General features: G+C 37.9%; 1 protein-coding gene across 10 annotated transcripts in view; it reads left to right on the top strand.

Annotated features, from left to right (window-relative positions):
* Mllt10 (MLLT10 histone lysine methyltransferase DOT1L cofactor) overlaps positions 1–13099 on the top strand; it is a 193123-nt gene extending 180024 nt beyond the window's left edge. For 8 of the 10 annotated variants that reach the window (XM_071599851.1, XM_071599856.1, XM_071599855.1 and 5 more), the window contains 6 exons: positions 654–842; positions 1481–1569; positions 1704–2065; positions 3209–3305; positions 9401–9601; positions 11345–13099. In XM_071599851.1, the coding sequence (XP_071455952.1) occupies positions 654–842; positions 1481–1569; positions 1704–2065; positions 3209–3305; positions 9401–9601; positions 11345–11389 (983 nt within the window). In that variant the 3' untranslated portion in view covers positions 11390–13099. Of the gene's footprint in view, positions 1–653; positions 843–1480; positions 1570–1703; positions 2066–3208; positions 3306–9400; positions 9602–10232; positions 10360–11344 lie in introns of those variants that run through there. The other 2 variants (XR_011703945.1, XM_071599852.1) reach the window with 2 other exon arrangements.
* Positions 13100–13354: the final 255 nt, after the last annotated feature.

Genomic DNA, 13354 nt, shown 5'->3' with positions numbered 1-13354 from the left:
GGGTGCACATACAGCGCTCCCTGCTGGGGGATGTTTGTAGCAACATGCTGAGAGCAGCTGGGTATTGGAGGCTTCCTGCCAGGCATCTGGTGGTGTGCTTAGTAATCCCCCCACTCCAACCCCCTACTCCCCGCCCCCGTACCCCCACCTCCCTCTGCCACACACCCTCCTCCATGCTGGGAATTGAACCTAGGGCCTTGTGTAGCTAAGCAAGGATTCTAACACTTGAGTTATTGCCCCCAGCCTAGCATGCTTAGCTTAAATTGAGCAACGAGTAAAAGGTTCCTATTGTGAATAGGACTTCAATGAAATGTTATGGCAGGCACTTTGAAGTTTTAATTAAGCTTTTTATTTTGAGGAAAATAAACTTATCATTTTTTTCTTTGAGACCGGAAATAACCTGAACCCAAGGAGTTTTTGGTATGTGGCAACAGTGTTTCTAGATGGCACATCTAGGAACAATCTCCTTATGTACATACAGATAAAAATGACATTTATTATCTGTATAAACTTAAAATTAAGCCTTGTTTAGAAATATTGTACAGGACTTTTATATTTTTAACTTATTTTAAAGTTATCGACACTGTGTCCGTAAAAGACTTATTCCTGGGTATGAACGTGTCTCCATTAAAAACCATCCAAATGTTTGCTAGTTTTAGGAATGCTGAAGTCATTACATCAACTTCAAGTTGAAAATCGAAGATTAGAGGAACAGATTAAAAACTTAACTGCCAAAAAGGAACGTCTTCAGTTATTGAACGCACAACTTTCAGTGCCTTTTCCGACAATAACAACAAATCCTAGTCCATCTCATCAGATACATGCGTTTTCAGCACAGACTGGTGAGTATGAAAACATTTATTTTGTATATGAGGAAAATGGGATAGACTTCTAATGTCAGTTGTATAATAAATAGGTGATAATTGCTCACTAGTTCATATGAAGAGAAGGAATGATGGGATATTTTTGAAGGGCATAGAGAATCCTATTAAGTGATTGACTTGATTTGCTCTCCCTATTTTTTTTCCCTCCCCAATACTGAAAATTGAACCCTGGGGCATTCAACCACTGAGCTTACACCCGTAGGCCTTTTTATTTATTTTGAGATAGGTCTTACTGAGGTTGGCCTTGAACTTGTGATCCTTCTGCCTCAGCTGCCTGAGTTTCTTGGATTATAGGCATGTGCCACCATCTCTGATGACTGGCTACTTTGACTTCTCAATACATAGTTTGATGATATTTGTTTAAATGTGTAATGATCTCATTAGTGATTTAAAGCTATGGTGTTCAATAGAGATACAGTTTTGGTTTTTTGATTTTTCATTCAAACTGATTTTAGAAATAGTAAGATTTAATAATATTCAAGTATTATTAGTATGGACTTCAGCATAAGCTTTTACATAAACCTATAGTCTTACACATAGTATGATTTAGCAGGGTAAATAAATGTTTTGTTTTGTTTTGTCTTTTATTATTCTAGCTCCTACTACTGATTCCTTGAACAGCAGTAAGAGTCCTCATATAGGAAACAGCTTTTTACCTGATAATTCTCTTCCTGTATTAAATCAGGTAATTTTTGTGTGGTTATAATAATTTGTATGTTTTACTTATAAGCAGTAGTCTATAACATTAAATGGCTTAAAATTATTTTAAACAGCTTTACTGTGCTCTTTACAACTTAATTTTTATTTTTCTTCCATTAGGACTTAACCTCCAGTGGACAAAGCACCAGCAGTTCATCGGCTCTTTCTACTCCTCCTCCTGCTGGGCAGAGTCCAGCTCAACAAGGCTCAGGAGTTAGTGGAGTTCAGCAGGTCAATGGTGTGACAGTAGGGGCACTAGCTAGTGGGATGCAGACTGTGACATCCACCATTCCTGCTGTGTCTGCAGTGGGTGGAATAATTGGCGCTTTGCCAGGGAGCCAACTGGCAATTAATGGCATCGTAGGAGCTTTAAATGGGGTCATTCAGACCCCTGTGACAATATCCCAGAACCCTACCCCCCTGACCCACACAACTGTACCACCTAATGCAACACATCCCATGCCAGCTACACTGACTAACAGGTAAGAAACTTAAATATTTTTTGGGTTTTTAGTACAAGATAGTACTAGTGTTATCCATGCTTTAGGTTGGGACTTGTAATGTGTTTCTTGTAGATGTACTGTCAGTCAGTCTACCAGAAATTTAAAACTAAGTATATAATATGTAGAATATATTGCTTTTTGAAACTTATGTAATTCCAATTAAAATTAAATCAGTGTCCATAACAAAGTATTGTCTGTGTTGAAAATTTCAGTTTTGATCTGTGATGTCTGTTTTTAAATGATAATTTTCCTCATTCCCCTGTATATTGTATTCATGCGTATCATAAGCTCTGAAGAAGAGTAATAGTATGGTGGTTATCACTACTGATACTGGTTTCTTAACTTTCTATTCAAAGTGTTGAATTTGACAAAATAAAATATTTTAATATAAGATTAAGGGCAAATATTTATCTTGCATTTCCAGGAAGCAAGTTTCACTATTTCCATTGTATTAGAGTTTCACTTGAATATTTGTTCAAAATAAGGGTAATAAAGCCATGTTTTTATTAAACATATTTTGAGAGAGTAATTTTGAATGATTTGCAGTGGGTACTAGTAAGCTATTTCTTTTGGCTTTTTTTTTTTATTCCCCCCTCCTTTTCCCCCAACTGATGCTTAATTTTATTGGCCACTGGGACCATTAAAAAAAAAAAAAGGATATATTAAGGTCTGGGGATGTGGCTCAGTGGTAGAGTGCTTGCCTAGCATGTACAATTTGATCTCCAGCACTGCCCCCCCTCAAAAGGCTAGGTTTAAATAATGACAGATTCTGTCTTTGTTTTAAGTATGTATTACTTAGTGTGGGTTAAGCTATATTTGAATAATCAAAGATGTTACATGTGCTTTGTTATAAACACATGTAAATTTCTGTTCCATAAAACAAATTTGTGCCTGTTTGGTTTATAATAAAAATAGAAACAAACACTTCTTGGCAATGTGAATTCTTGTTTAGCTGTATATAGAAAGAGAAGAAATAATTTGTACATAATTATTTTTTAAAAAATGTTATGGTTAAAAATTTGTTAACTTTTCAATCAAATACTTAATAAGTTATCTTTCATTTTACATTTTAAAAAAGACTTTAGAAGTGTGTAGCAAGTAAGAATTTTAATCATTTTTCAGTGCCTCAGGACTAGGATTACTTTCTGACCAGCAAAGACAAATACTAATTCATCAACAGCAATTTCAGCAGTTGTTAAATTCTCAACAGCTCACACCAGTAAGTTCTTTTGATAACATTTGATTTTTATTAGAGCAAGTGTTCTAAACTATAATAGGAGTTACAATAATTTAAGGTAGGTATTGATTATTCTCTTGTGAAATAACATTATCGAAAGCATAATCCAAAAAATTTGCCCACCATTTGGTATAATTGGTGTACCTGGGGTGATATTACATTCAGCCATTAATCTACAAATATTAGAACATGTATCATAGGCCAGGCTCAGTGGCACACACCCAGCAACTCAGAAAGCTGAGGCAGGAGGATCACAGGTTCAAGGGCAAACTCAGCATCTTAGTGAGATCCTATCTCAAAACTTTAAAATTAAGATTAAAAAGGGCTGGGGATGTAGCTGAGTGGCAAGGCCTCTCTGGGTTCAGTCCCTAATAGTCACTGTTATAGGCTGTTGTGATATAATGGTGCATTAAGACATGGGAATAAGAAAGATAGTAGAATGAATCGGGCATAACTTTCCTATGTTCACATATGAATACATGACCAGCATAACTCCACATCATGTACAACTAAAATAACGGGAAGTGTTACACTCCATGTATGTATAATATGTCAGAATGCACCCTGCAGTCATGTATATCTGAAAAGAACAATTTTTTAATATATTTTTTTTAGTTGTAGTTGAACACAATACCTTTATTTTATTTATTTATTTTTATATGGTGCTGAGGACTGAACCCAGAGCCTTGCACATGCTAGGTGAACACTCTACTGCTGAGCCACAACCCCAGCCCCTGAAAATAAAGAAATTTTAAAAAGAATTTAAAAAATTTTTTAAAAATTTAAAAAAATTTTTAAAAGTCTGTTTTCATGGAGCTTCATTTTGATAAGGGAGAGAGACAGTAAATATGTGCTTTTTCATAGTGATAAATACTGAGAAGAAAAAAGCAGAATGAGGGGATAGAGAATAATGAGATGGGGCCTTGTTATTTTATTTACTTATGTAGGGCCTCACTCATGCTAGGCAAGCTACAATTCTGGCCCCACTAAGGACCTTTTTAGATAGGATGCTGCAGCTTCTATGGGGAGGGGGTGTTAATGATTTTTGAGCAAAGACCTGCATAAAAGTTGAAGAGAATGCCTTTTTTACTTTGGGGAAAGAGAAGGTATGTTCAAGGCAGAAGCAGTTGTAAAGACCTGGCATGTGTTAGGTTCTGGAAGACTAGAAGGCAGGCCGCAAGAGAACAGTTGAGAGGTAAGGGAGGTACTGTCTAGAAATCACATGTTGCCTTGTTTGGCTGTGGCAGGAAGTTCATATTTTGTTTGAAGTATAATAGAAAGACACTGGTCGTATGTTTTGTTTTATTTTGTTTGAGGGAGCGGGTTACTGGAGATTGAACCCGGGGCCTTGAACGTGCTATGCTAGTCAGATCCTAGCCCTTTTTAAAATTTATTTCGAGACAGGATCTTGATAAGTTGCCCATGCTGACACCAAAATAGCAGGCCTTCTGCCTCCCAAGCAGCCAAGATTACAAGCATGTGCCGCCATCATGCCTGGCCTTTGTACTTTGGGAATGTTCATATATACATAAAGTGGAGAGTAGAGTATACTGAAACCCCACGTACCCATCGTTCTGTCACTTGGCTTTAATAATTATCCTAGTTTTGTCATCTTTTTAGGTACCGGGGATTGAACTCAGGGGCACCACTGCCACTGAGCCATGTCCCTAGCCCTGTTTTGGCTCTTATTAGAGACAGGGTCTCACTGAGTTGCTTAGCGCCTTGCTGTTGCTGAGGCTGGCTTTGAACTAGTGATACTCCTGCCTCAGCCTCCTGAGCCACTGGGATTACAGGCATAAGCCACCGCACAGGGCCCCCAGTTTTGTCTATCTTGTTTTGTCTAACTCCAGTTTTTTGAGGGTTATTTTAAAAAATCAATGAGAGGGTTTTGAACCCAATAATGATGTGATATTTATTTACATAGTACTGAAGATTGAATCCAGGGGCACTTTACCACTGAGCCATATCTCCAGTCCTTTTTATTTTTTATTTTGAAACAAGATCTCACTAAGTTGCTTAGGATCTTGCTAAATTGCTGAATCTGGCCTCAAACTTGCAATCCTCTTGTCTCAGCCTCCAATTTACTGGGCTTACAAGCATGAGCCACCACTGCACCCAGCACTCAAAAGACTTTTTTAACTGAAAAAATTAGAGAAAATAGGCAGCAAAAGAAAAAAAGACATAGCATAAGGGTCTGTTTTTGTTAATTTTGAATATTACAGTTGTGTATGTTGAAAGGAAATTTCCTGGTGTAGGAGAGGAAGGGTTCTAGCAGAGCAGCAGGGTTGTTAAGGAAGAGGAGATAAAGCAGCTCACTGGAATGCCAGGGCAGAAAGTGCTGCCATTAGTCATTTATGATAAGAAGCTGAGGAAATTAATGCTTTTAATGTTTCTGATTTTTTTTTTTTTTTCTCTGTTGTTCTGGGGATCAAACCCAGGGCCTCACACACATGCAAACAGGCCCTTTACCACTGAGCTACACTCCCAGCCCATTATGTTTCTGGGCTTTTGTGATTCTGATGATTGATCCCTGGAGTGCTGTATCACTGAGCTACACCCCCAACCCTTTTATTTTCTTTTAATTTTTGAGACAGGGTCTCATTAAGTTGCCCAGGCTGGCCTCAAGCTTATGATCCATCTATCTCAGCCTTGAGTTGGTGGGATTTCAGGTGTGCACCACTGCACCTGGCTGCTGATTTTCTTAACTAGAAGTAAAGTTTCTGGACCAGTGAATGAGATAGATAGGGGTATATCTTATAGAGGAAAGAAAAAGCTGAGAAATATGTATCTTGGAGAAGGGTGAAAGACTTGACAAAGTCATACATGGAGCTGTGAGGCTCAAGTGCAAGGGCAGTACTGGCTCTCTCTGTTCATCATTATAAAGTCAGATCCAACTGACAAGCTGTATGATTTTTCTCCAGCCCCATTTCTGTAGCACACTTCATTTAGTTGTGCTATTTGGAGAATGCATTAATTAATTAATTAATATGGGGTGCCAGCCATGCAGACTTTGTCTGTAGTTTCTTTTGAAAATACGTACTCTTCTAGGACTAGGGTTGTTGCTCAGTGGTAGAGCTCTTGCTTAGCAAGAGGCCCTGGGATCCATTCTCAGCACCACGTATAAATAAATGAATAAAATAAAGATCCATCAACATCTAAAAAAATATTTAAAAAAGAAAATATGTACTCTCTTGCTTTAGTAAAAATATGTATGGCAAAGACTTGTTTTGACCGAATCAAAACTGACATTGTTTTACATTGTGTAAAAATAGTTTTTTTATATCTAAGGTCTGGGGTTGTGGCACAGTGGTAGAGCACTTGCCTAGTATACACGAGGCTTGCCTTGTTCGTGGGTTTGATCCTCAGCACCACCTAAAATTAAATAAATAAATAAAATAAAGGTAGTCTGTCCATCTACAACTAAAAAAAAATGTTTTAAATAGATTACATCTAAATTGTTTATACTGAAGCTGGCCATAGTGGCTCAGGAGACTGAGACAGGAGGATCGTGAGTTCAAAACTAGCTTCAGCTACTGAGTGAGATCCTGTCTCAAAATTTAAAAGGGGGGCAGCACCTGGGAAATGTAGCTCAATGATAAAAGTGCCTTTTTTGTTAAATCTTCAGAACCACCCCCCCAACCCCTTGGGGAAAAAAAACAAAATCCACATTTATACTAAAATGTGATGTTATTTTCTTACCTCTTGTCTTATCTTAGTAGGAAATACTAAAACTCAGTTTATTTGGGCCTCTTTCTGTTAAGTTTTTAAATAATAATAGCGTGTTTAGACTTCTCATTTCTAAATCATGGTTAATGAAATTTCAGCACAAATTATTGGCTCAGACCATAAAGACAGAGGGGTTTAAATGCTCTCTTTTTCTTCATTAGCCAAGTTGACAGGTAAAGCTTGTTCCTTTGTGGGCAGACTTTATGTAGGTAAAATTTTTGTTACAGGCACATGCAACTCCAATTTAAAAGTAACTCTTGCTTGACCCACTTCTCGAACCAGGACAGCACTGTTTCTTATCTCCTCCCAGGAGACATTCACTTTGTGAAGCCTAATGATCAGTCCTCATTCTTCGTTTTACCTGATCTGGCAATAGCATTGGACAGAGTTGATCACTTTTCTTGCTCTTCGAAACATGTTCTTCCCACGATTTCCATGATTCCTCATTATCTTGCTTTTCTTCCTACCTAACCAGTTCTTCCTTTTTTGCCTGATTTCTTGGGGTTCCCCTCTTCTCTTTAGCGTCTCACTTTCAGTACCCTAGAATTCAGTGAGCGCCTCCAGTCACATCTCTAAATTATGTTTACTGTGTAATCTTCATCCCAGGCCTGTCTTTGGAATTTCATATTTCTGGATCCAACTGCTTTACTCAGTATCTCCACTTGCAAATCCTTTACTTTTGGGGGAGGCGCTAGGAATTGAATTTAGGGTTACTGAACCACTGACCCCGACAGGGTCTCTAAATAAAAGTTGCTTAGCACCTTGCCATTGCTGAGGCTGGTTTTGAACTTGAGATCCTTCTGTCTCAGCCTCCTTAGCAGCTGGGATTATAGGCATGTGCCACTGCGCCTCGCTTCAACTTGCAAATCTTAAAAGATATTTTAAACATATTGTGTCATGAACTGAATTGCTGATCTTCTTCCACAAATCTGCTCCACCCAGTTTTCTCCACCTCAGATGAGCATCCTTCTAGTTGCTCAAACCCAGAACCCTCTAGTCTGTTCTTTCTGTGATACACCCCACATTGACTCTATCAAGAAATCTAAAGTCAGATTATGTCACTCTGCTCAAAACCTTCCACTGGCTTCCCATTTTGAGAGTCTTCATGATGTGGAACTGTGAGCCCTGCATTCTTCTCCCACATCCTATGTACTTACTCCAGCCTCACTGAACTCCTTGTTGGTCCTGGATATGCTGCTCTGTGGGCCACTGGCACTGGCTGATCCACCTGCCTAGAGGTCCCCTCCTTACTCCATGTCCACTCATCTCTTTGTCCAGATGTTAACTTCTCAATGAGATCTGCCTTAACCAGTCTATTTAAAATTGCAAAGGGACCACCCTACCCCAGCAGGCTCTCTCACATACAATAATCACATTTGAACATTTTTGTCTTATTTGTCTCTCTCTGATCTCTCAGGGTAGGCAGCCAGGGACCCTGTCTCCCTAAAAAACAGTGCCCGCTTCATAGTAAATACTCAGGAAATGTCTGTTGAGTAGACTGTATGTTTGCTATAAAGCAATAGTTCATAACTTCATTAAGAGAGACCCTTTGTGAGGCATGAAACTTTTAAAAGTTGTTTTAAGTCTGGTAAGGGAAGGGTTTGGTTCACATGATGCACCCCTCTTCTTTGTGTGTATCTGGGGGAGAGGGATACTGGGGATTGAATCCAGGTGCACTTTACCACTGACCTACTTCCCTTCTCTTCCTCTCCTCTTCTCCCCCTCACTTCTCCTCTCCTCTGTTCTTTCCCTCTTCTCTCTTCTCCTCTCTCCTCATGGACAGCATGCCTTTATTTTATTTGCTTATTTTTGTATATGGTGCTGAAGATTGAACCCAGTGCCTCACAGATGCTTAGGCAAGTGCTCTACCACTGAGCTACAACCCCAGCGCCCAGTCCTTTCTTTTAATTTTTTATTTTGAGGCAGGTTTGCACAAAATTGCTGAGGTTAGCCTTGAACTTGAGCTCCTCCTGCCTCTGCCTCCTCAGTCATTAGAAATACAGGCGTGTATCACTGTGCCCAGCCACATGATACGTTCTGAATCAGAGATAACTGTGACTCATCTAAGTTACTCTTTTCCTTGATCATCATGGGCAACCTAATTTGAACGGAGGTCTTCTATATTTGCCCTGTTTTGAAAATAAGCTGTTCACTGGTGATATTGACATTTTATAGTAGATGGGGATTATTCAATGCAGCTTGTTTTCTAAGTCAGATTCTTGATTTCCTTAATAGTGTGAAGTGACACATCACTTAAATATCTAATGTTAAAGTAAAGAGAGAAATATAAAAGGCTGACGCTGCTGACTTCTGTGACTAGGAACTTATTTTATCCCATGGTTTGGCCTTAGGAACAGCACCAGGCCTTTCTGTATCAGCTGATGCAGCACCAGCAGCACCACCCACCGGAACTTCAGCAGCTGCAGATCCCTGGCCCTGCGCAGATACCCATCAACAACCTCCTTGCAGGTACTCAGGCGCCCCCACTTCACTCGGCTACCACCAACCCCTTCCTCACCATCCATGGAGACAATGCAAGTCAGAAAGTCACAGTAAGTGTGTGTTCTGTGTTATAGCTGATGAAGTAATAAGAACTGTATTGATTAATCACAGAAGATTGTTCTCTAGTCTCTTAAAAAAACATATTATTCCTCTGATAAACCAATTATTTCAGCAGCTGGATATTATAAACACAAAGGATCTAATCCAATTTATATACCTCTTGAGTATCTTGACTTTAATCTGCATATAGGTTTGCATCTGTTGTATAATTTTCAAAATGAAAATATATTTTAGTTAGCAAGTTGTATGGGACAGTCCAATCCAGCGAAAATAGCTGTTTTCCTAGTGACTTTGCTTATTGATTTTGCTAATTATATAGAACAGTCTGTATATTTTAGGACTATTTCTACTTTGATACAAAGTATTTTTTAAAATTGAATTATAACTAATATATAAATTTTAGAACAGGTAATAAAAGTATTCTTCTGTATTTTTAAAAAAGTAAATCACAGTCACATTTTAATGGAATTTAAATATTTTATTACATGTAAGTGATAGCATCTTACCCTTTCAATGTAAAAGTTAAGATAAATTAACAATGGATGCAGGAACAGTATGCTGTACATACAATGGCACACAATTTAAGGCTGTTTCTTTCTATTAATTCTCCCCTTCAATCAGGTCTACTTTACTGGAGTATAAATGTGTCCCCTAAAGTCCAGTTGAGGGCAGAACCCTGTTAGATGAAGGATATTGGGATATAGAATGGAGACTGGACATCAGGAAAAGGAAGAAGGGGAAGAATGAGGTGGGAGACTTGGCAAATAAAAGTGTTAAAAGTCACAATGTTTGCTATTTCCCATTACTTTTGAAAATTTCTGTCTACTGTGTTTTTAGTCTTCAGAAACTTTAGTTTTTATTTAGTAATGAGAACTGGTTGAAAATACAGGATAATTGTTTTTCATTAACTCTTTAATGGTTTTTGTTTGTCTTCTTGTTTTGCCAACTTCCTGATTGTGAATACTGTTATCACAAACCTTGTTACTTCTCCACTGTTTTGCTAACATGGGAAATATCAGTGATTCTGTATTAATTTAGAAATTTTTGTACTCTTTTTTCTACTCTTTTGTTCAGTAGTTTTTCTTTTTGTGTTAAAAAGTGAATAAATTGCAAACTAATGTTTCCTGAGTTATATAGTATGAGATGTATTTTTTGGTAGGAGAACCACAGTAATAAATATAAAAATAAACAGATTACCTACCAATTAGCTAATAGGGGTGAGCAGGGCTAGGAAGTGAGACTCACCACTTCCCTGCCAGGTGGCAGGCATCCTTGTCAGATACATGGCATTATGTGATTTCACCCTTTAACAGGTAGTGACTGCACTTGTTTATAACAGCAAAAGGAGATTCAAAGAGGTTAAAGTTCAAAGGACAAATAGCAAATGTGGGACCAGAGCCTGTGACTTTCGTAGCCCATAAAAAAACTCATTATAAAGTTGATTTGGGTGGATGAATTCTGCATTCTTGCCTTGGGAGTTCTATCCCACAGGTGGGCACACTGCCTCTTTTATTTTGGAATACTACTGAATTTACTGTTTTGAAAGTAGTTACTATTAAATTCATGACTTTACATTATACTGAAAAGTAGCCATGCCAACTTGCAGAAGAAAAGGCATAACTGTATACCACATTTTATCTGTTACGATTTCAGTTAAAGAGGATAATACCGCAAGTGTTGTTCAAAATTTATTCAACTAATGCATCTGATATTTTTGTTTGTTTTAACTGCAGAGACTTAGTGATAAAACTGGGCCTGTAGCTCAAGAGAAAAGTTGACATTTGAGAAGCATCTAAAAGTTGCTTATCCTGCTGCTCTGGCACTTCATCTGGCTGCTGTTGCAGTCCTTGCTACAGCTATGAAGAAACGCAACAAGAAACCGCACAACCAAGGATTGCCACAGGACTTCTTGTAAGGCTTTGATTAACTTTCTTGTTGCTTTGTTGCACTGAAATGGATTTCCCACATCCCTACCCCCACCCAAAAGTTTTTGAACTTTCAGAGAAAATTTAATAACTTTTGTCAATGAAATAATTTACATGCAATGAGTTTATCAACCCATGAAAAGTTTAATGTAGTTGGTGCACAACTAGTTTTGTTATAAATTAGAGATACAAATAGCAAAACTAAACATTTGTTCCATATACAAGCTACTTGGTCTTGTACAAGTTGGGATATGAAATATGATCTCTTATTTGGGCTCCATTGTGCTTTCTCTCTGTAAGTCAGATCTTAAATTTCAAAGAACTGTCAACTTTCTTTTCCTGTAGTTTTTATTCATTAAATATTGCAGTTATATAGGTCATCTACTGCAAACTTTGTTTAAAAAGTTGCCTTTCTAATGAGATTTGGCCAGTTTTGGTAATCAAGTTAGGATGGTAATGTCTACTTCTGCTAAAGGTAATTTTCATTTGCTGAATGCTTTTTCTTAATGTTTTTAAAGAGACCTTGAGTTCTAAGGCTGCTGGGGAAACTAGATCAATTCAAAGCAAAAGACTTCTTTCAGAAAGAGGCTACTCTGGAAACTGCTGGTAGGGTCTGGCCTTAACCAAGTGCCTATTAGCACCTCCCGGGGTGGAAGCGGCTCTAGACAGCAGGTCTCCAGCCAGCCAGCCCTGTGAGTAGAAGAACAGCACTTTCACCAGCAGCCTTCCCCATGCTTCTGCCTTTATTGAAAACTTTCTATGCCACTGTAGATAGCTCAGGCAAAACTATTACCTGGGTATTTATCCACTAATGAGTCACAAGAAAATGAGTGGATTTTATAAGAGTATATGTTTGTTTTATTTAAATAGCTTCCCATTACTGACCACACACACACACACACACACACACACACACACTCACACACTCACACACTCACACACACTCACACACTCACACTCTCACACACCACTACAGTTCCCAAAGCAGGTGAAACCTGTATTATATCCTTTCCACTTCAGGTAGCCATGCTCTTGACGTGACAGTACGGCAGAGTAATAAATTAACAATTGGGGACATAATCATTGATCTGTTCTTAAATGTGTGAATTATTAGTGGAAAAGACCCAGCTGTAATTAGACCTCCACTGTGTACTTAGCTGGAAGAACATGTTAATTCTGCAATATGTCTCTTGGTTAAACATTGCACAGTTCTTACCTCATTTCTGTAAATAAGGTTTTGTGAATCTGTTTTGTATTGTGAAAAATTCATAAGATAACATTGATATTTTGATTTGTAATATTTCTAATTGGTAGATTTAATTGAAAAGTAAAATTAATTTATTTTTATATGTTCAGGGGAATTTTAAAGAAAGCCAAGCCTTTTGTAGATAATTAAAAAAATCAGTGTGGTTTATTTTACTTATTTAACCCACTGGTTGTTATTCTGTAACGATTTGTATAAATGGTAAATTTTGAATGTGTTGTTATTTTACCTAGATGTAAAATTCCACATGTATTAAAATGTACAAAGTTTTTGTTAATAAAATTTAATAATGTTCATAACCCTGTGCCATTCTTGTTTGGTAGGGGCAACAGCATGTAGTGCATTCCAGCAGGCCTGGGTGGGCTTTTTATTGGGAGTATCTGTAGAATGTCACCTCAGAGTTATCTAAACTCTTCATGAGTGGATTTTGTACAGTGTGAGAACTGTGTGCAGAGCAAGGCAACCACATACTCAGAGACTCCAGAAAATCATGAGAGAGGAGAATGCACTCATTCTCTTTAATGCCTTAAAGAGGGAAATCATCTCAGTGGAGA

Source organism: Marmota flaviventris, chromosome 12, assembly GCF_047511675.1.
Source record: "Marmota flaviventris isolate mMarFla1 chromosome 12, mMarFla1.hap1, whole genome shotgun sequence".
Lineage (NCBI taxonomy): Eukaryota > Metazoa > Chordata > Mammalia > Rodentia > Sciuridae > Marmota > Marmota flaviventris.
Note: the sequence above shows the minus strand (reverse complement) of the source record. Positions and strands in the feature narration are given on the sequence as shown.